The sequence below is a fragment of the Tachyglossus aculeatus genome, chromosome 17 (assembly GCF_015852505.1).
Source record: "Tachyglossus aculeatus isolate mTacAcu1 chromosome 17, mTacAcu1.pri, whole genome shotgun sequence".
NCBI classification, from domain to species: Eukaryota; Metazoa; Chordata; class Mammalia; order Monotremata; family Tachyglossidae; genus Tachyglossus; species Tachyglossus aculeatus.
The window spans coordinates 17,179,957-17,202,060 of record NC_052082.1 but is presented as its reverse complement, the minus strand read 5'-3'; the positions used below and the strand labels follow the sequence as shown (position 1 = coordinate 17,202,060).

General features: G+C 42.3%; 1 protein-coding gene across 1 annotated transcript in view; it reads right to left on the bottom strand.

The window, feature by feature from the left end:
* The window catches only part of PCCA (propionyl-CoA carboxylase subunit alpha), a 334,301-nt gene that overhangs the window by 261,063 nt on the left and 51,134 nt on the right, over positions 1-22,104 (bottom strand). The window contains exon 5 of the mRNA XM_038759418.1: positions 12,896-13,027. Coding sequence (XP_038615346.1) covers positions 12,896-13,027 — 132 coding nt within the window. The remainder of the gene's footprint in view (positions 1-12,895; positions 13,028-22,104) is intronic.

Genomic DNA, 22,104 nt, shown 5'->3' with positions numbered 1-22,104 from the left:
CTGACAATTGGCAGGGCTGGGATTTGAACCCATCATCATCAATCGTATTTATTGAGCGCTTACTATGTGCCGAGCACTGTACTAAGCGCTTGGGAAGTACAATGACTCCAAATCCCGGGCTATTTCCACTGAGCCACGCTGCTTGCTAAGCAAGAAGGAAAAGCTAAATGACAGCTACAAAGAATTTGTTAGTAAGTATGATTTGGTGATCACAATAAAATAATTGTATGGAAGGTAATAACGTCTGAAGACCTCAACCTAGTGTGTGCGGAGTTATCAATGTTTAAAACAAAACCTGTAATTTTTTTTAAAAAAACTTTAAAAATAATTCGCTTTAAAAGCACCCAGCTCACAATTTTCTTCACTAAAAAACATGAAAAATGTTCATACCTGGTCATTTATGTCTAATCATAAAACAAAATCCTCTTTAAAAGTCTTCAGTACCTAATAACAGGCCTTGAAGAATAAGGAGGCTGGCAAGGGGAAGTTGTCAGAAAATTTAATTTCCTTTCATTAGCTAGTCTGCTCCACAAATCGGTGCTTGTTAAGTTCAAAGCGGACCTGAAAGCAACATCAGTTTAAAGTCTCTCTACTCCAACCAGTCACATCTGCTAATGAGATTTTCCAAATAACAATTGTTTTTAAGTCAGAGATAAATCTACCAAAAAAAAAAAAATCAAGGTTTACTGTTTTATTATACCTTGCTGTTTTCCATGACCCTGCACCCTCCAAATTTTAGCTTAAAGGGATAAAAATGCCTGAAAAGGGTCATTTAAGAATGTTAGTGGTTTCCACACATTGAGTTTGAAGGTTCTTTGTTCCTGCCAGTGACAGTTATGCGAGAATACTTCCCCTTAATAGCCTCTCTGTCAGGAAGTGTTAAACCTGCCAAATGCAGACAATTAGAGCCTCTTGAACAAAATGCAGGAAGAGTGATGACTGATGAAGGGCCAGAATCTAAGACGGAAACTTTTACATTTCTTTTCTCTTGTAAATGTATTCGTATATTTGCAAAATAGAATCGAAAGAAAGGAGGAAGCTTTTTTTAAAAAAAATTGAGTTATCTTGACACAAGTGACCAACCGGTCCAGAGCGAGTTCACTTGGCGGCAAGCTGCAGGTTAGAGAACTTGTTACACTCGCATTACCTTGGTGAATTTCTTTAAGTAAAAGACAGCAAACATGTTCTGATCAAAGAAAAACACTCCCAATACCGACGTGTGTAGCTGACAGATAAAACTACTAACTAGCATTGAAATTGCTCTCAAATAGAAATTTAAATTCACTACAAGAATTCAAAAGGGATAATCAACCCGCCCAAATTGTCTTTGGAAATCAACTATTCACACTACAGCGACATAAAATGAAAAACTCTTTGGAAATAACTAATACTAGTTTACGCCTATCTTTAAAGAGTTAAGACTCCAAAATATTGCATGAATTTAGATTTCCTTATATCAAAGTACTCTGACTTCCACCCACTTTCATGATCAATTCAGGGCATATTTATTTAAATTTGTGGAAAACGCTTTCAAAAGATATAGCTCTTTTTTAAGAACACCCAGGCTTTGAGAATAATTAGTGGACTTTATAAATAAAGTTCCATAGCATGCTTATCACTGTACAACTAGTTAAATTACTACTTGCATCATTCACCCATAACGTACTTTACATTGTTATGTACCTCTTTGGGTTCTTTTATGTTACCAATCAATTGTGTTTATGGAGCATTGACTGCGTGCAGAGCAGGGCACAGAGCATTCAGTGAACAATAGGACAATACAAGAGAGTTGGTAGACTGTGTGTCCCTACCCACAAGAAGCTTACAGGCTAGAAGGGGAGACACATTAAAATAAAAGATATGTACATAAAGTGCTGTAGGACAGAAGGTGGGGCGAATAAAGGGTACAAATCCAAGTGCAAGGGCTACTCAGAAGGGAGTGGGAGAAGAGGAAATGAGGGCTTAGTAGGGGAAGGTCTCTAGGATGAGATGTGCTTTTAATTAGGCTTTGAAGGTGGGAAAGAGTGATGGTTTGTCATATGTGAAGAGGGAGGGGAGTTCTGGCCCAGAGGAGGGATGTGGGCAAGGGGTTGGTGGTGAGATAGATGAGATAGAGGTACAGAGAGCAGGCTGGCATTAAGGGAATGGTGTGTATGGGCTGGAGCGCGGGAGCAAATCAGCTAGGTAAGGTAGGAGGGGGAAAGCCGAATGAGTGCTTTACAGCTGATGGTAAAGAGTTTCTGTGTGGTGCAGAGTGGATGGGCAACCACTGGGACTTCTAGAGGAGTGGGGAGATGTGGACTTGATGGGGGCCCCTCATGCACCATGGAAAGGTTGCAGATATTGTTTGAATGTACGCGGTTCTGTTGCCATATCTGGTATGGGCCTTAGACCCTGCAGCCCACTGGCTGGGTCCAGGAACCAAACCAAATAAGGTGACAGACTTCGCCCAGCTCTGGAACAAATCTGGAACAAATCTGCACCAATCCAGTCCCCACTGTTTTCCAATCTACCAATCACTGTAATCAGCAACAGCGGTATATAAGCCCATTGTATTGGGCACTCGGGGCCTTTTCCCTTAAGGAAATGAGCCCGCTGGGTGCGTTACCCCTTATTCGGTCTTCGGCCTTACCAATAAAAACTTTATTAAAACTTTCGGCAGTCACATGCTGTCTAATTCTTTAGTCGCCCGGCGACTTGGTGGCCATCCGGAACAACCGCCGCCATCAGACTGAATGCTTTAAAAAAAAGATTCGAGTAGCAGAATGAGATGTAAAACTGGAGTGGGGAGAGACAGGAGGCAGGGAGGTCAGCGAGGAGGCTGATGCAACAGTCAAGGTGGGATAAGGTAAGTGCTTTGGATTAGTGTGGTAGCACTCTGACGGAAGAGGAAAGGGTGGGTTTTAGTGATGCTGTAAAGAGAAAACCAACCAGACTTGGTGACACTGAAAATGTGAGTTGAATGAGAGAGATGAGAGAGATAAATGCCACAGCTGGGCTTCCCCTTGTAGACTGTGAGCCCAGTGTTGGGTAGGGACTGTCTCTATATGTTGCCAACTTGTACTTCCCAAGCGCTTAGTACAGTGCTCTGCACACAGTAAGCGCTCAATAAATATGATCTACACGCACTCCCTTGGTGACCTCATTCGCTCCCACGGCTTCAACTATCATCTCTACGCTGATGACACCCAGATCTACATCTCTGCCCCTGCTCTCTCCCCCTCTCTCCAGGCTCGCATCTCCTCCTGCCTTCAGGACAGCTCCATTTGGATGTCTGCCCGCCACCTAAAGCTCAACATGTCGAAGACTGAACTCCTTGTCTTCCCTCCCAAACCTTGCCCTCTCCCTGACTTTCCCACCTCTGTTGACGGCACTACCATCCTTCCCGTCTCACAAGCCCGCAACCTTGGTGTCATCCTCGACTCCGCTCTCTCATTCACCCCTCACATCCAAGCCGTGACCAAAACCTGCCGGTCTCAGCTCCACAACATCGCCAAGATCCGCCCTTTCCTCTCCATCCCAACCGCTACCCTGCTCATTCAAGCTCTCATCCTATCCCGTCTGGACTACTGCACTAGCCTTCTCTCTGATCTCCCATCCTCGTGTCTCTCTCCACTTCAATCCATACTTCATGCTGCTGCCCGGATTATCTTTGTCCAGAAACGCTATGGGCATATCACTCCCCTCCTCAAAAATCTCCAGTGGCTACCAATCAATCTGCACATCAGGCAGAAACTCCTCACCCTGGGCTTCAAGGCTGTCCATCACCTCGCCCCCTCCTACCTCACCTCCCTTCTCTCCTTCTACTGCCCAGCCCGCAACCTCCGCTCCTCCGCCGCTAATCTCCTCACTGTACCTCGTTCTCGCCTGTCCCGCCATCGACCCCCAGCCCACGTCATCCCCCGGGCCTGGAATGCCCTCCCTCTGCCCATCCGCCAAACTAGCTCTCTTCCTCCCTTCAAGGCCCTGTTGAGAGCTCACCTCCTACAGGAGGCCTTCCCAGACTGAGCCCCTTCCTTCCTCTCCCCCTCGTCCCCCTCTCCATCCCCCCATCTTACCTCCCTCCCTTCCCCACAGCACCTGTATATATGTATATATGTTTGTACATATTTTTTTACTCTATCTATTTATTTATTTATTTATTTGTACATATCTATTCTATTTATTTTATTTTGTTAGTATGTTTGGTCTCTGTCTCCCCCTTTTAGACTGTGAGCCCACTGTTGGGTAGGGACTGTCTCTATATGTTGCCAATTTGTACTTCCCAAGCGCTTAGTACAGTGCTCTGCACATAGTAATCGCTCAATAAATACGATTGATGATGATGATGATGATTGATTGATTGATTCTAAGACAGGGAGGATAGTGGTGTAATGACAGAGCAGAGGAACAGAAGACCAACATGCCTTCGGTGTTGTTGAGACACCCAAATAAAGATGCTCCCAACCAGATTAGGTGACACTGAAAATGTGAGTTGAATGAGAAAAATGAGAAAGATAAATGCCACAGTTGGGCTTCTAAGACAGGAAGGATAGTGGTGTAATGACAAAGCAGAGGGACAGAAGACCAACATGCGTTAGGTGTTGTTGAGACACCCAAATAAAGATGCTCCCAACCAGATTTGGTGACATTGAAAATGTGAGTTGAATGAGAGAGATGAGAAAGATAAATGCCACAGTTGGGCTTCTAAGACAGGGAGGACAGTGGTGTAATGACAAAGCAGAGGGACAGAAGACCAACATGCCTTCGGTGTTGTTGAGACACCCAAATAAAGATGCTCCCAACCAGATTTGGTGACACTGAAAATGTGAGTTGAATGAGAGAGATGAGAAAGATAAATGCCACAGTTGGGCTTCTAAGACAGGGAGGATAGTGGTGTAATGACAAAGCAGAGGGACAGAAGACCAACATGCCTTCGGTGTTGTTGAGACACCCAAATAAAGATGCTTTGACAGCAGCAGGAAATGCAAGACAGCAGAGAAAAAGAGAGAGGTCAGGGTGGAGAGGCAGATTTGGGAGCCAGCCACTTAGAGACGGTAGTTGAAGCCATGGGAGCAAATGAGTTCTTCAAGGGTGTTAATGTAGATGCAGAATAGAAGGGAACCTAAAACTGAGCCTTGAGGGGTTCCCACAGTTTGAAGGTGGGAGGAAGAAGAGGACCATCTCCTCCTCTAGACTGGAAGCTCCTTGTAGCAGGGAACATGTCCAACAACAATGTTGTATTGTACTCATCCAAGCACTTAGTACAGTGTTCTGCACATGGTAAGTGCCTAACAAATATCATTGATGATGACGTTCTTAACCAAGCAAATTGTTACAGCTCTATCTTGGAAGAGTCATACAATATTACTACAGGCATTATTTAGCTTCTATGGAATGGGAGGTTATGGATAATTTTGTTTGGACAGTCTCAAGAGTCAAAGGCATGATGAAAATATGTCCATTTATACAGCAATTTAATAGATAATAGCTTTCTCTCTTGGCATTCTAATTATTGTTCATGTACATAGATGTCAAACCATACATATTATCTAGTCTCTGAATTACACTTCATCTTGCCATATCATTATATAACACTAATCTTGTGCAAGCACACCTCCACAATCTTGGCATAAATTCTAAGTGGCAATATTTTTCATTTTCCTCATATCAAATATGATAATTCACATACCTAGAAATGTGAAATAAATGGCAATATGGTCATTCAGATTTGAACCTTAAAACCATTTAAAAAAGTGAAATCTGAAACTTTAAGAGCAATGTAGTTGCCCAAAACCCAGAATAAAAGTTCTGTTGTCTTGGCATTCTCTTCACTATCGCAGACCTTGACCAAGAACTCATTATTCTTAAATTTACGACCATTTGCATGGCCTGATGGAAACAGCACAGGTACTGGAGTTAGGAGACCTAAATTCTAATCCCAGCTCTGCCCTTGGCCTGCTGAGTGACAGTGAGCAATTATTAAACACCTCTATTCCTCAGTTTCCTCATGTACAAAATGGGGATAAGATATATCGTCTTCCTCCCTGTTAGACTGTGACAGGGATTGTATAAAATCTGTTTATATTGTCTCTAACTAATCATTAATACAGTGCTTGGCACACAGTAAGTGCTTAACACATGTTGGGTAGGGACTGTCTCTATATGTTGCCAATTTGTACTTCCCAAGCGCTTAGTACAGTGGTCTGCACATAGTAAGTGCTCAATAAATACGATTGATGATGATGATGATGATGCACACAGTAAACTCTCAATAAATACAATTGAATGAATACCACAATTATATCTAACACTCAACTGGGGAATTGCATCCAAGAATGGAAAAATTTCACAGATTCTACCCAAATGATTGCACAGTATATGGAGTGCATTTTTCAAAATTTTTAACAGTACAATCTGAATTAAACTGGTCATGCATTATCCATTTAAACAATTTACAATGCAATATTCATTGAATCATATTTATTGAGCGCTTACTGTGCTCAATATATATCACTGACCATAATGTACTTTTAGAATTACCCTTCATTTATTCATTCAATCGTATTTATTGAGCACTTACTATGTGCAGAGCACTGTACTGAGCGCTTGATACGTGCACATTACAATTCAAAATGGACCTCACTGGTCCAGAATCTTATTTTACCATAATGGTCAGATAGTATTTATTGAAACTATTTTACACCAATAACCACTAGACGAACAATATGCTTTCTTGGCCAAAATGGGCTATTCAAGTATTATGCAAGGGGTCAGAAAGGGTACTGTTACTATATTTTCATGTGTGTAGTGTGCAAGAATGAAAGCGATCCTCTCAGTGATTCTCACACTCATAACGAGTTTCATCACGGCAGCAAGCAATGGTATTTACTGAGCGCTTACTATGTGCAGAGCACTCACTGTACATTAATCGCTAAGGCAAGTACAATGCAGAGTTTGTAGACATGCTCCCTGACCACAATGAGCTTAAAGTCTCCCAATGAAGTGCTAAGCGCTTAGCACAGTGCTCTGCACATAGTAAGTGCTCAATAAATACGATTGAATGAATGAATGATGGGTAATTCTAAAAGTACATTATGGTCAGTGATAAATAATGGAGTCAGAATGACAGTTTAGTACAGTGCTCTGCACACAGTAAGCGCTCAATAAATACGATTGAATGAATGAATGAATGAATGAATGAATATGGTCCAGGACAAAGAGCAGATAAGAAGCAGCATGGCCTAGTGAATAGAGTACAGGCCTGGAAGTCCAAAGGGCCTGAGTTCTAATCCTGGCTCCACTACTTGTCTGCTGTGTGATCTTGGGCAAGTCACCTTCCTTCTCTGTGCCTCAGTTACCTCATCTGTAAAGCAGGGATTAAGACTATGGGACAAGGACTGTGTCTTACCTGATTTGCTTGCATTTACCCCAGCACTTAGTACCTTGCCTGGCACATAGTAAGGGCTTAATAAATGCCATAAAAAGGAGAGAAATGTTTATTTTCTTTTACTTCCTCTGCACTTCTAGGAGAGGAGCAGTCTGGTAAAAAAATTTAAAGAAGTCTGGTAAATTTGTTTACTCCGTTGCACGGCTGACTAAAAGATCAGCAGTTAAGCATGTGAAATCATTTTTATGATCTGTAACTACTGCAGCCCTTATGAAAAGATGTTTTGAAAGCAAAAGCAATTCTCCATATTCTTAGAGAAAATCCTTCTATAAAATTAAAAGCTTTTAAGTAATATGAAACCAATAAGTCTCTGAATAGGTAGGATTTTACTGTAAGTGTATGAAAGCCCTAGTTCTATCAGCCCTAAAATGCCAAATTTTATTACAAGGTACAGCACAAAAAGCGATTTGGTCAATTGTATCTTTTTTTTAAAAAAAAGGAATAACAACTGAATATTCTAAAACCGGCAACACCTTTTGACACGGAAAATGCAGCAAGATTTCTTTAAAGATAAAACAGATACAAAATAGTGAAAATCCAATAAAGTGTGCTCTTTATACTGAAGTCCTAGATAACCTTCATTCATTCAATCGTATTTACTGAGCGCTTAGTGTGTGCAGAGCACTGTACTAAGCACTTGGGAAGTACAAGTTGGCAACATATAGAGACGGTCCCTACCCAACAGTGGGCTCACAGTCTAGAAAGGGGGAGACAGATACAGCTCTGACATGTGTCAACATGCCACTCCCAGGTCACGGAACCAACTGGGACCCAGGATTTCTCATCATCGCCTGAGTATCTTCCATGTCTGCTGTGTGACCTTGGGCAAGTCATTTGGCTTCTCAGAGCCTCAGTTACCTCATCTGTAAAATGGGGATGATGACTGTGAGCCCCACGTGGGACAACCTGATCACCCTGTATCCCCCCAGTGCTTGGAACAGTGCTTTGCACATAGTAAGCGCTGAACAAATGCCATTATTATTATTATTATAAGGATGCAGGCTGTAACCTTAGTATTTCCATCCCCCCACTTTGCCTCCTTCCCTTCCCCACAGCACCTGTATGTATGTACATATTACACTATTTATTTATTTATTTTACTTGTACATATCTATTCTATTCATTTTATTCTGTTAATATGTTTTGTTCTCTGTCTCCCCCTTCTAGACTGTGAGCCCACTGTTGGGTAGGGACCATCTCTATATGTTGCCAACTTGTACTTCCCAAGCGCTTAGTACAGTGCTCTGCACACAGTAAGTGCTCAATAAATACAATTGATTGATTGATTGATTACTACCCTGGACTTCTTGCCCTCCTTTGACTTTAACACTCCTTCTGTTGCTGACCTCCTGCCAGTGTTTCGCCCATATTTTCTGGATCCTCCCTTTCCTGTCCATACAAACCACCACCACCCTTGTCCAGTACTTGTCATATCCATCAACCTCCTCATTAGTCTCTCTGTCACCAGACTCTCCCTTATCCGGTCCATATTTTACTCTGATGCCTGAGTATCACGGGCATCACACAGTCTTCTAGACTGTGAGCCCACTGTTGGGTAGGGACCGTCTCTACATGTTGCCAACTTGTACTTCCCAAGCGCTTAATACAGTGCCCTGCACACAGTAAGCGCTCAATAAATACGATTGATTCCATAATTCTTCCCCACTGTGCTCCCTCCATGGTGGCAGATGCACCAGTAGCGGCAAACTTACCTCTCAGGCAATCCATTACGCGGACTTCTTCCAAGTAGCATCAGCAACTAGAAAATGAACTGGAAGCGATACCGTATGATCTCCTAGGACTTGCTTCGCTTTTTTCCCTTGCCCTGCTGGGGTGCTCAGAGAACAGGTCCCCAGAGTTCCTATGATACCGCTTCCAGTTTAATTCCGGGTTCCCGGCATCACGTGCAGCACCTAAGCTCTCGGAGGCTGGGAGATGAAGTAATCCCACCACTTCTCTAAGTGCCTCACTGGAGCCCCTGCTCCATACAAAATGGCAAGAGGGGTCCTTAGCGGGCCATGGGGTTATCACCACAGATCCCCGATGCTCCCAAAGGGATAGAGTGGCAGCCGTAAAAGCTTGGGAATCTACGAGACCTTGTCCCTTAGGCCGGCGATAACACCTGCAGTGCAAATGCCCTGACTCGCTGCATTAGCCAATGTTCTTATTATTATCATTATTATTAGTAGTAGTAATAATAATGGGTGCTTATTATGGGCCAAGCACTGGGATACTTCGGTTAGACACAGTCTCTGTCGACCATAGGGCTCCAAGCCTAAGAGGGAGGGGGAAGAGACATTCAATCCCCATTTTACAGATGAGGAAACAAAAGCACAGAGCGATTACTGAGTTGCCTAAAGTCCCACAGCGGGCAAGAGGCAGTCAGGATTATAACCCAGGTCCTCTGCTCTTTCCACTACTCCACATCACTCTTGTTAACTTGCATATAGCACCACACTCTTGGCATGTGATGATGTACTCAACTTTAATCCAGACAGGCCCCTGCCCGCCCCCCTCCCCTCCATAATTTCAGGCCACTTCCAAGTCAATCAGAACCGTAGGCCCATGCGGGAAGAACCTGTAGTTCCTATGTACCGAGGCAAAGGCCACCTGGGGAGAAATTTTACATCACTCGCTTTGCCACAGGCAAGATGGCAGCCTTGAGAGACGATGGAGAAGCAGAGAGTAAATATGAAGATAACACTGAGTAATATCTCGACAAAAGGGTGCCCCCCCTTTGCAGGCTATTATGTTTATTTAATACTAATATCTATTGAGGGCCTACTTTGGGCACAGCACTACACTGGGTATTTGGGAATTCACAAAAACTTCAAACAACCCCTTTCCCCAAGGATTTTATAATCAAGTTGGAGGGTTGTGGGGGGAAGAAAGGGGCTAGTATTGCTGTGGAGCAAGAGCAAAGACAAACACAAAAACAACAAACAACAAAAGCAGCATGTCCTAGTGCAGAGAGTACAAGCCTAAGAGTCAGAAGGAGAGTTACAGTTACAAGAAGCACCATGGCTTAGTGGAAAGAGCCTGGGCTTGGGAGTCAGAGGTCGTGGGTTCTAATCTTGGCTCTGCCACTCATTCATTCAATTGTATTTATTGAGTGCTTTCTGTGTGCAGAGCACTGTACTACTTAGCTGTGTGACTTATGGTAAGTCATTTAACTTTTCTGTGCCTCAGTTACCTCATCTGTAAAATGGGGTTAGGTCTGTGCGCCTTACATGGGACAACCTGATTACCTTGTATCTACCCCAGTGCTTGGCACATAGTAAGCATTTAAGAAATGCCGTTATTATTGTTATCATTATTAAGAACCTGGGCTCAACCACTTGTCTGCTGTGTGATCTTCGGTAAGTGACCGCACACAGTAAGCGCTCAATAAATACGATTGAATGAATGAATGACTTATCTATGTGCCTTAGTTAACTCATCTGTGAAACGGGGATTAAGACTGTGAGCCCCATGTGAGACATGGACTGTGTCCAAGCTGATTAGCTTGATTCTACTCTAGCGCTTAGAAGAGTGCTTGGCACATGGTAAGCACTAAACAAATACCACCATTATTATTACAGTGCCAGGCACTTAGTAAGCACTTAAACACGATTTAATTATTTGAAAACAAAAAAAAAAGGTAAAAACTCATTTCTTTCCCCTTCACCACCCTAGTTTTAATAATTTCCCAATATCCACCTACGGAAGGGTAGGGCTTAAGAGTTACAATGACAGACAATCCAATACCAGGGGTTCCCAAATCGTCTCAAGCCTATGGAGGAGGGTTCAGATCATGTTCCCTCCCTACATCACCCCCATATGCGCTCCACAGGAGGAGAGGGTTTAGTCAGTTGAACTATCAGAGCCATAAAAAATGGGATAACCATCTACTGTATGGTATTCTCCGAAGCACCTAGTACAGCAGAATACACATTCACGAAATACCACTGAATGAACCATCCTCCAGTGCACACCCTGGGTCACCCTATTTTGCATCCACCTACCCAAAGAAATCTTACAGGACATACAAAGACTTTTAAGTGAAAATTTGAGCAAATGTGTTTTCATTCACTAATTTTGTTTTTCTAAATTTTCTTGATCTGAGCAAGATCCCTGGGAGCAGTTGGAGACTGGTGTTTGGACGAGTCTTCTCCAACATGGGGGAAGTCAAATCTTTAAGTGCCACCATAGTCAGTAGAAAACACTGGGGGATTGGGAGGGAGGCTTTTATGGAAGGTGGAAGTGGTCAAAAACTTTAGTAGGAACACTGAAAATTTGGTCTTACAACCAGAATTTTTTTCACTGGCCATGTTTTGTTTAAATTCAGCTTTAACTAATCACTGTCAATAACAGATGCAAAAGTCTCAAAAAAAGCAATTCCAATTTAGAAAGAGAAAAGTAGAATGTAGAAGTTCAGGATCCAAAAGGCAATTGTTCAAGTCCTATTTTGATCAATTCTGAATGAACATTAACTGGAAACATATGAAACAACATCATGTATTTACTGAGCAATATACATAGCACTTTTAACCGTGTTCTAAGAGCACATGGTAGAGAAGAGATACAGTTCCCGTCCTCAAATACTCAAAATATTATAAAACACCAGATTGTGCTAGTTTATATGTGCATAATTGTACAGATGCCCTAAGCTGGAAAAAAGCTTCTTGGAAGAGGTGGGCCTTCAGCTGTCATTTAAAGGAGTGAGAGCTTTCGAAAGATGTTTGACTTGAGTTTCAGGAGGTTATTATTACTAGTAGTATTGTATTTGTTAAGCACATACTATGTTTCAAGGACTGTTCTAAGCACTGGGGTAGATATTACTATTACGGTGTTTGTTACGCGCCTGTTATGTGTCACGAACTGTTCTAAATGCTGGGGTAGATGCAAATTAATCAGGCCAGAGAGTCCCTGTCCCACCTGGGCTCACAGTCTACGCAGAAGGGAGAACAGGCACTGAATCCCCATTCCCCTCCCCACAGCACCTGAATATATGTATATCAATCAATCGTATTTATTGAGCGCTTACTATGTGCAGAGCACTGTACTAAGCGCATATATACATATGTATATATGTTTGTACGTATTTATTACTCTATTTTACTCGTACATATTTATTCTATTTATTTTATTTTGTTAATATGTTTGGTTTTGTTCTTTGTCTCCCCCTTCTAGACTGTGAGCCCGCTGTTGGGTAGGGACTGTCTCTATGTGTTGCCGACTTGTATTTCCCAAGCGCTTAGTACAGTGCTCTGCACACAGCAAACGCTCAATAACTACGACTGATGGATAGACTGATTTTCCAGAAGAGGAAACTGAAGTATAGAGACGTCAAGTGACCGGCCCAAGGTCACACAGCACGCACTTAGAAGAGCCACATTAGAACCCAGGTCCGCTGACTCCTGGGGTCACACTCTTTCCGCCAGCCCACGCCGCTGCCTGTAGTGGAAAGACAAGAGAGACTCATACCTTGACCACTCCATCAAAGCCAGGAATTGTATTGACCTTTGCATTCTTAGCTAATAACTTGCTTTCAATCTTGTCTCCCATGGCTTGAATTGCATGTGTGTCCGGTCCAATGAAGGTGACGCCATTTGCTGCCTACGGAGACAACGAAGTTTTAACTTTAAAAGAGAAACGTATTAGGTGCGAGTTCACGTTTATAAGAAAATCAAAAACACATTTTAGCTAATTTACAATCTCTCTGGGCACCATAAATAGCTTTTAAAAAGTAATCATTTCAAGACAGTACATTAAAATGCATATCATCTGATTAAACATATAGTTGCAGATTCAAATCTCCTATAGTTTGCAATTACAGAAATCAAAACCAGCCAACAAAAAATGGCCGAAAGTAATCAGTAAGTACCCCTTGAGGGAGGAGACCCCTAAACCTTTGATTACAGAGTCACAAGTGACTTACAAAATTATATTCATTGAGTACAACTCCATATTTACTTTATTTTTATGCATCAATAAAACTAACTCTGCATCAACGTTTGGATTGTTGTAAAGAGTAAGATTCACATAACTGAATAATGAGTGCGTTAACAGAGTTTGCCTACCTTTTCAAACAAATTGAATCTGTGCCATGTTAATGTCAGGCATAAGGTATAATCATTCCTTAAGAGTCCCCACCATGAATTTTGATTTTTTTTCCTACCACTCTGGTAGCCAACCTCTTCTATCCCCACAGACTGTACTGTAGTTGTCAAATAAGCCAGCATAAAACTGAGGGCTTTGCACTCCAAAAACTGGCAGTTCCCTTTAAAATGGGCAAATTGCATTTCATTTTTGCTTTGCTTTAGAATACAATCGATCCTATCTGTTGAGCTCTTACGGTGTGCAAAGCACAGTACTAATTGCTTGGAAGAGTCCAATATAACAGAGTTGATAGACACGTTCCCTGTTCACAACTAACTTAAAATAAAGCAAGCCCCATACATCACAACTTCAGGATACACAAAATACACCAATTGCATGCATTCATCAAGCCCCAAGAAACATAAGCCAATTTTAAACTGAGTTCACTAGGAAGCTAACATGGGTTCAATATTCATTCAATTGTATTTATTAAGTGCTTGTGTTCAAAACATTGTACATAAGCCAATTTTAAACTGAGTTCACTAGGAAGCTAATATGGGTTCAATAGTCACTCAATTGTATTTATTAAGTGCTTATTGTGTTCAAAACATTGTACTAATTGTACTAACATTGTACTATTACTCTATTTTATTACTCTATTTATTTATTTATTTATTTTGCTTGTACATATCTATTCTATTTATTTTATTTTGTTAGTATGTTTGGTTTTGTTCTCTGTCTCCCCATTTTAGACTGTGAGCCCACTGTTGGGTAGGGACTGTCTCTATATGTTGCCAATTTGTACTTCCCAAGCGCTTAGTACAGTGCTCTGCACATAGTAAGCGCTCAATAAATACGATTGATTGATTGACTGATTGATACTAAGCACTTGGAAGAGTACAATATAACAGCAGACACATTCCTGCCACAACGAGCTCACAGTCTATATAGAGAAAGGCTCGAAAATCCTTCAGCAAGAGCTTTATAACTTTAATTGAGGATAGCACTTGGAATAGTTATGCTGGCTCTGGCCAGAAAACCTCAGGTAACAATAATAATAATAATAATAATAATAATAATGGCATTTATGAAGTGCTTACTGTGTGCAAACCACTGTTTTAAGCGCTGGGGAGGTTACAAGGTGATCAGGTTGTCCCAGCAGGGGCTCACAGTTTTAATCCCCATTTTACAAATGAGGTAACTGAGGCCCAGAGAAGCTAAGTGACTTGCCCGAGGTCACACGGCTGACAGTTGGCAGAGCCGGGATTTGAACCCACGACCTCTGACTCCAAAGCCCGGGCTCTTTCCACGGAGCCACGCTGGTGATAAGAGCACAATGAAATCTGAATAGAGAAAAAAGTGGATCATTTATTATTTGAGAGGAACTGGTAAGGTAGGAGGACAGCCTGAATTTGAATTTGGCAAGAGGTCTGTTCTTTTAATAGGTCTCGCCTGGACCTTTGCTATCTCCTACTCCAGTTAAATTCCTCTAGTTCTAGAAAACAGGGGAGCAGAATTGAGTCATTCTATCTCTAGCGAAGCCTGCAAAATAGAACTGTGCATCCCCTGATATTTAGGCATGTGAAAAGCAACATTCCCTAGGATCGATCTCCTGATCCATCACTCAATCAATGGCATTTAATAAGCGCTTTCTGTGTGCCAAGCACTGTACTAAAGTGCTTGGGAAAGTACAATACAGCAGAGTACAAAGTAGGAATAAGGGAAAGGTGGAGTCAGTCATGAAGTAAGGGAAAGAGGAAAAGAATAGGAGAATAAGACAATTCCCCAATCTCTTACCTCCTAATTCTCTTATCTCTATCTCATTTTCCTTTTTCCCTTACTCCTACCCTGTCTCCAGAAATTTTGCCACATCTCCTCTACTCCCTCTCCCTTCTGCATTGCCCTTGCACTTGGATTTCCATCCTTAAATCACCACACCCTCAGCCCCACAACATTTATGTACATATCTGTAATTTATTCATTTTTAATAATGTCTGCCTCCTCGCTCTAGGCTGAAGGCTCCTGGTGGGCAGGGAATGTGCATGTAACGACTCCATTACACTGTCTCCCCCAAATGCTTAGTACAGTGCTCTGCATACAGTAAGCGCTCAGAAAATAATAATAATAATAATGATGGCATTTGTTAAGCGCTTACTATGTGCAGAGCACTGTTCTAAGCGCTGGGGGGATATAACGTGATCAGGTTGTCCCACGTGGGGCTCACAGTCAATCCCCATTTTACAGATGAGGTAACTGAGGCCCAGAGAAGTTAAGTGACTTGCCCAAGGTCACGCAGCAGACGTGGCAGAGCCGGAATTCAAACTCATGACCTCTGACTCCAAAGCCCGGGCTCTTTCCACTGAGCCACGCTGCTCCTCAAATATGATTGCCTGACACGTCACTGGGCAGACACCTCTTCTACATTATAATAATAATAATGATGGCATTTATTAAGCGCTTACTACGTGCAAAGCACCGTTCTTAGCGCTGGGGAGGTTACAAAGAGATCAGGTTGCCCCACGGGGGGCTCACAGTCTTAATCCCCATTTTACAAAGGAGGGAACTGAGGCACAGAGAAGTGTGACTTGCCCGAAGTCACTCAGCTGACAATTGGCAGAGCTGGGATTCAAACCCATGACCCCTGACTCCAGAGCCTGTGCTCTTTCCACTGAGCCACGCTGCTTCTCTCTGCTTCTCTATTATTCATTCATTCATATTTATTGAGCGCTTACTGTGTGCAGAGCACTGTACTGAGCGCTTGGGAAGTACAAATTGGCAACATATAGAGACGGTCCCTACCCAACTGAAAACTAAATTAGCTAACACAAATTTCTGCCCGATGTTCCAACTAGAGGAAAGTAGATTAGGCAAACACAATATGTGTGTATATTAATCAGTCGTATTTATTGAGCACTTACTGTGTACAGAGCACTGTGTTAAGCACTTGGGAGAGTACAATACCACATTCCCTGAACACAGATATGTATGTACATGTGTAACAGCTTTTCCTCTCGCCACTTTCTATTCCCTTTTAACACAGCTGTCCTTCCTTCTCTCTCCTACGGATGAAATTTTGTCGTCTGTCTCCCCCTTCTAGACTGTGAGCCCACTGTTGGGTAGGGACTGTCTCTATATGTTGCCAATTTGTACTTCCCAAGCGCTTAGTACAGTGCTCTGCACACAGTAAGTGCTCAATAAATATGATTGATTGATTGATTGAAATGGGACCGGGTGCTAAAGTTGATAACTGACAAAATGCTACAATTCAAAGTGGGAAGAAATGTTGCAGCAAACACTCAAGGGATCACTGCTCTGGTTTGAAAAACTGAGACGTGCTCTTAAAAGCAAGAAGTGCGGCTGATTAGAATAACCAAATATCTTCAGAATTCATAAACATAAAGAACCTGCTTGATACTGTGCAAACAAGAAACCCTGGAAGACATATATCTTACCAGAACTGTTGCAGGGATTACGGGATTTGGAGCTATGAAAAAGAAAATTTCGCTTCTTTTGAGACTGTGAGCTCTATGTGGGACGGGGACAGTATCCAGGATCTACCCCAGTGCTACGGCACATAGTGGGCACTGACACAATTATTATTGCATACAATCACCTAGGAAATAAGAACTTATAAAAATAACAAATTGTTGCGGTTCCCACTAATGAGCCCAAAGGATCCTAGTAGCCTCATGATATAGATGCTACCAGGGTTGAAGATAATTGGGCAGTTACAGGACAAAAATCATGTAATCAGGATGGGCTACAAAGTAGTAGTTTACAGAGTACTGGGAAGTAATTGAAAACCCCGGGGAGACATAAACAGAGCTGAAAAACAATGTCCACAGTGTGAAATCTAGTCACAAACAAAACAATATCTACTCTGCAATTTACGAGAAGCAGTGCGGCTCAGTGGAAAGGGCATGGGCTTTGGATTCAGAGGTCATGGGTTCAAATCCCAGCTCCGCCAATTGTCAGCTGTGTGACTTTGGGCAAGTCACTTCACTTCTCTGCGCCTCAGTTACCTCATCTGTAAAATGGGGGTGAAGACTGTGAGCCCCCCCGTGGGACAACCTGATCGCCTTGTAACCTCCCCAGCGCTTAGAACAGTGCTTTGCACATAGTAACTGCTTAATAAATGCCATTATTATTATTATTCATTCATTCATTCAATCATATTTATTGAGCGCTTACTGTGTGCAGAGCACTGTACTAAGCGCTTGGGAAGTACAAGTTGGCAACATATTATTATTATTATTACAGAATGACATCTCCAGATATGCACATTTGCTGAACAACATATCTCAATCATTAAAAAGAAATGCAGCTCCCACGAGTAGCCATGGCTTTACTAATAATAATAATAATAATAATGATGACATTTGTTAAGCGCTTACTATGTGCAAAGCACTGTTCTAAGCACTGGGGGAGGATACAAGGTGATCAAGTTGTCCCACATGGGGCTCACAGTCTTAATCCCCATTTTACAGATGAGGTAACTGAGGCCCAGAGAAGTGAAGTGACTTGCCCAAAGTCACACAGCTGACAAGTGGTGGAGCGGGGATTTGAACCCGTGACCTCTGACTCCAAAGCCCGTGCTCTTTCCACTGAGCCACGCTGCTACTAGTTAGATCTGGGTGCAGGATATTTTACAGCTATTTGTTAAGTGTTTATTACGTGCCAGGTACTGTACTAAATGCTGGGGTAGACACAAGCTAATCAAGTTGGACACGGCCCACATCCCACATGGGGCTCACAGTTTTAATTCCCATATTACAGATGAGGTAAATGAGGCACAGAAAAGTTAAGTGACTTGCCCAAGATCACACAGCAGACGAGTGGCGGAGCCAGGATCAGAACCCACATCCTTCTAACTCCTAGGTCCATGCTCTATCCAATGGGCCACACTGCTTCTCCTGGTCTTGCTCAGATTTCCGCCATCGCTTTAAAATATTGTGTTGATTCTCCTTTAGAGCTATAAGTACATGCATGTCTTTGGCAATTCATTCATTCATTCAATCATATTTTTTGAGCGCTTACTGTGTGCTGAGCACTGTACTAAGCGCTTGGGAAGTACAAGTCGGCAACATATAGAGACATATAGTCAGCTCACATCATCATCATCATCATCATCAATCGTATTTATTGAGCGCTTACTATGTGCAGAGCACTGTACTAAGCCCTTGGGAAGTACAAATTGGCAACATATAGAGACAGTCCCTACCCAACAGTGGGCTCACAGTCTAAAAGGGGAAGACAGAGAATAAAACCAAACATATTAACAAAATAAAATAAATAGAATAGATATGTACAAGTAAAATAGAGTAATAAATATGTACAAACATATATAGGTATATATACTATATATATAGTATATATATAGTGTATATATATATACACTATATATATATATATATTCACAGTCTAGAAGGGGGAGACAGACAACGAAACACATAAACAGGTGTCAAAATCATCAGTAATTCCAGAGGACAGTCTTCAGTAAGCAGCACTTCATTTATGGTTCAGTATAATGTTCCTACTCCTTTGAATTCAGAGTGTATTGATTACTTGATTACTATCCCCACCTTGATTTCTGTTATCAGCCCCCATGCAGAGCTCCCTGCTTCCTGTCTCTCCTCACTCCAATCCATTCTTCACTCAGCTGCCCAGTTCATTTTTTCCACAAAAATGCTCAGTTCATGTTTCCCCACTCCTCAAGATCCTCCAGCGTTTGCCCATTCCCCACCGCACCAAACAGAAAGTCCTATTGGCTTTAAAGAACTAAATCCCCACAGCACTTATGTACACATCCGTAACTTATTTATATTAATGTCTGTCTCCCCTTCTAGACTGTGAGCTCACTGTGGGCAGGGAACGTGTCTACCCACCCTGTTTTATTGTTGTATTGCACTCTCCCAAGTGCTTAGTAAGTGCTCAATAAATACAACTGATGGATTGATGGTCTATCACCGGTTTCCAAATTCCTTCTAAATGCTTTCTTCAGCAGACTTAACTTAGGTGAACTCTTACATACAAAGCTAGGTCAATGCTTCTTAAGGAACAGGAATCAGTCAGTGGCATTTATTGAGTGTTCACTGTGTGCCGAGCACTGTACTAGGTGCTTGGGAGAGTACAATACAATAAAGTTGGCAGACACAATCCCTGCCCACAATGAGTCAAGAGAGCAAGGGGGGCCCCAGCATCCAATCAGTTTCCAGTCCATCTTCCTCTAGCAATCAATGATATTTGAAAACTTACTAGTCAGTCAGTCAACCGGATTTACTGAGCACTTACTGTGTGCAGAGCACTGTACTAAGCACTTGGAAGTACAAGTTGGCAACATATAGAGACAGTACCTACCCAACAGGGGGCTCACAGTCTAGAAGGGGGAGACAGAGAACAAAACCAAACATACTAACAAAATAAAATAGAATAGATATGTACAAGTAAAATAAATAGAGTAATAAATATGTACAAACATATATACATATATACAGGTGCCGTGGGGAAGGGAAGGAGGTAAGATGAGGGGGATGGAGAGGGGGAGAGGAAGCCAAGCACTATAGTAAGCGCTTGGGAGAGTACAACAGAATTAGCAGACAGTAAACTCATTTTGGGCAGGGAATATGGCTGCTAATTCTGTGGTATTGTACTCTCCCAAGCGCTTAGCACAGGGCTCTGCATATAGTAAGCACCCAATAAATATAATTCGTTCATTCAATCGTATTTATTGAGCGCTTACTGTGTGCAGAGCACTGTACTAAGCGCTTGGGAAGTACAAGTTGGAAACACATAGAGACAGTCCCTACCCAACAGCGGGCTCACAGGCTAGAAGGGGGAGACAGACAACAAAACCAAACATAATGCAATAAAATAAATATAATAAATATATACAAATAAAATAGAGTAATAAATACTTACAAACATATATACATATATACAGGTGCTGTGGGGAGGGGAAGGAGGTAAGGCGGGTGGGGGATAGGGAGGGGGTGGATATAATGATCGATAAACTACTGATCCTGGACATGACTTTCCTCCTTCCTCCCAACAGCACTTGCCATTTTCCTTCCTCAAACCATTCAGAGTTTTCTCATCACCAGACATCCCTAATCTCTTTTATACTATTAACACTCCACTATTCTGAGTCAGGAACTTCCCAGATGCCTAATTCATTGCTCTGCCTACAGTAAAAGCTCAGCTATCTGCTCCAGAAAAAATTGGTGCTCAATAAACTATGATGCCTTTCTAAATTATAACCTCATTTCAAACCTAATCACTACAGGTCCTTAGTATTCGTGCATCCTCTAGGCTGTAAATTCCAGGTGGTCAGGGAACGTGTCTACCGACTCGGTTATAATGTGCTCTCCCAAATGCTTAGTAAAGTGGAAAGAGCCCAGGCTTGGGAGTCAGAGCACATGGGTTCTAATTCCGGCCCTGCCATCTTTTAATAATAATAATGGTATTTATTAAGCGCTTACTATGTGCAAAGCACTGTTCTAAGCGCTGGGGAGATTACAAGGTGATCAGGTTGTCCCACAGGGAGCTCACAATCTCAATCCTCATTTTACAGATGAGGGAACTGAGGCCCAGAGAAGTGAAGTGACTTGCCCAAAGTCACACAGCTGACAAGTGGCGGAGCCTGGATTTGAACCTGTGATCTTTGACTCCAAAGCCCATGCTCTTTCCACTGAGCCACGCTGCTTCTTTTAGACTGTGAGCCCACTGTTGGGTAGGGACTGTCTCTATACGTTGCCAACTTGTACTTCCCAAGCGTTTAGTACAGGGCTCTGCACACAGTAAGCACTCAATAAATATTACTGATTGATTTAACAGCTGTGTGTTCTTGGGCAAGTCGCTTAACTTCTCTGTGCCTCAGTTACCTCATCTGTACAATGGGGATTAAGACTGTGAGCCCCACGTGGGACAGGGTGACTACCTTGTATCTACGCCAGCGCTTAGAAGGGTGCTTGGCACATAGTAAGCGCTTAACAAATACCATAATTATTATTACAGTGCTCTGCACACACACAATAAGTGGTCAACTAATACAACTGACTGATATCTCAGTAAATTAGTTTATGTGTGTGTATTATTTGCACACATGGGCAGAGTATATTCTCTGCTTTGTTCACAACCTTTGAAGTACACATGAGCAGAGTATTTTCTCTGCTTTGTTCACTTAACCTTTGAAGTGAACACCTGCCTATTGATGCTTGTCCTATTGGTAGGGTTTTTGTTTGTTTTATTGGGTTTTTTAATGGCATTTATTATAAGCACTTATTCCTGCTAGGTACTGTACTAAGTACTGGGGTAGATACGAGTTAGTCAGGTTGGACACAGTCCTACATGGGGCTCACAGTCTTCATTCCCATTTTAGAGATGAGGGAAGTGAGCCACAGAGAAATGAAGTGACTTGCCCAAGGTCACACAGCAGACAAGTGACGGAGCCAGAATTAGAACCTAGGTCCTTCTGACTCCCTCGCCTGTGCTCTATCCACTAGGCCACCCTACTTCTGTCCCAATGGCATGACCCTTGAGCTCAGAGGCAAGAGTCTTCTCTTCTTCTTTAATTTTCTCTGGAGTGTCCACTTCAA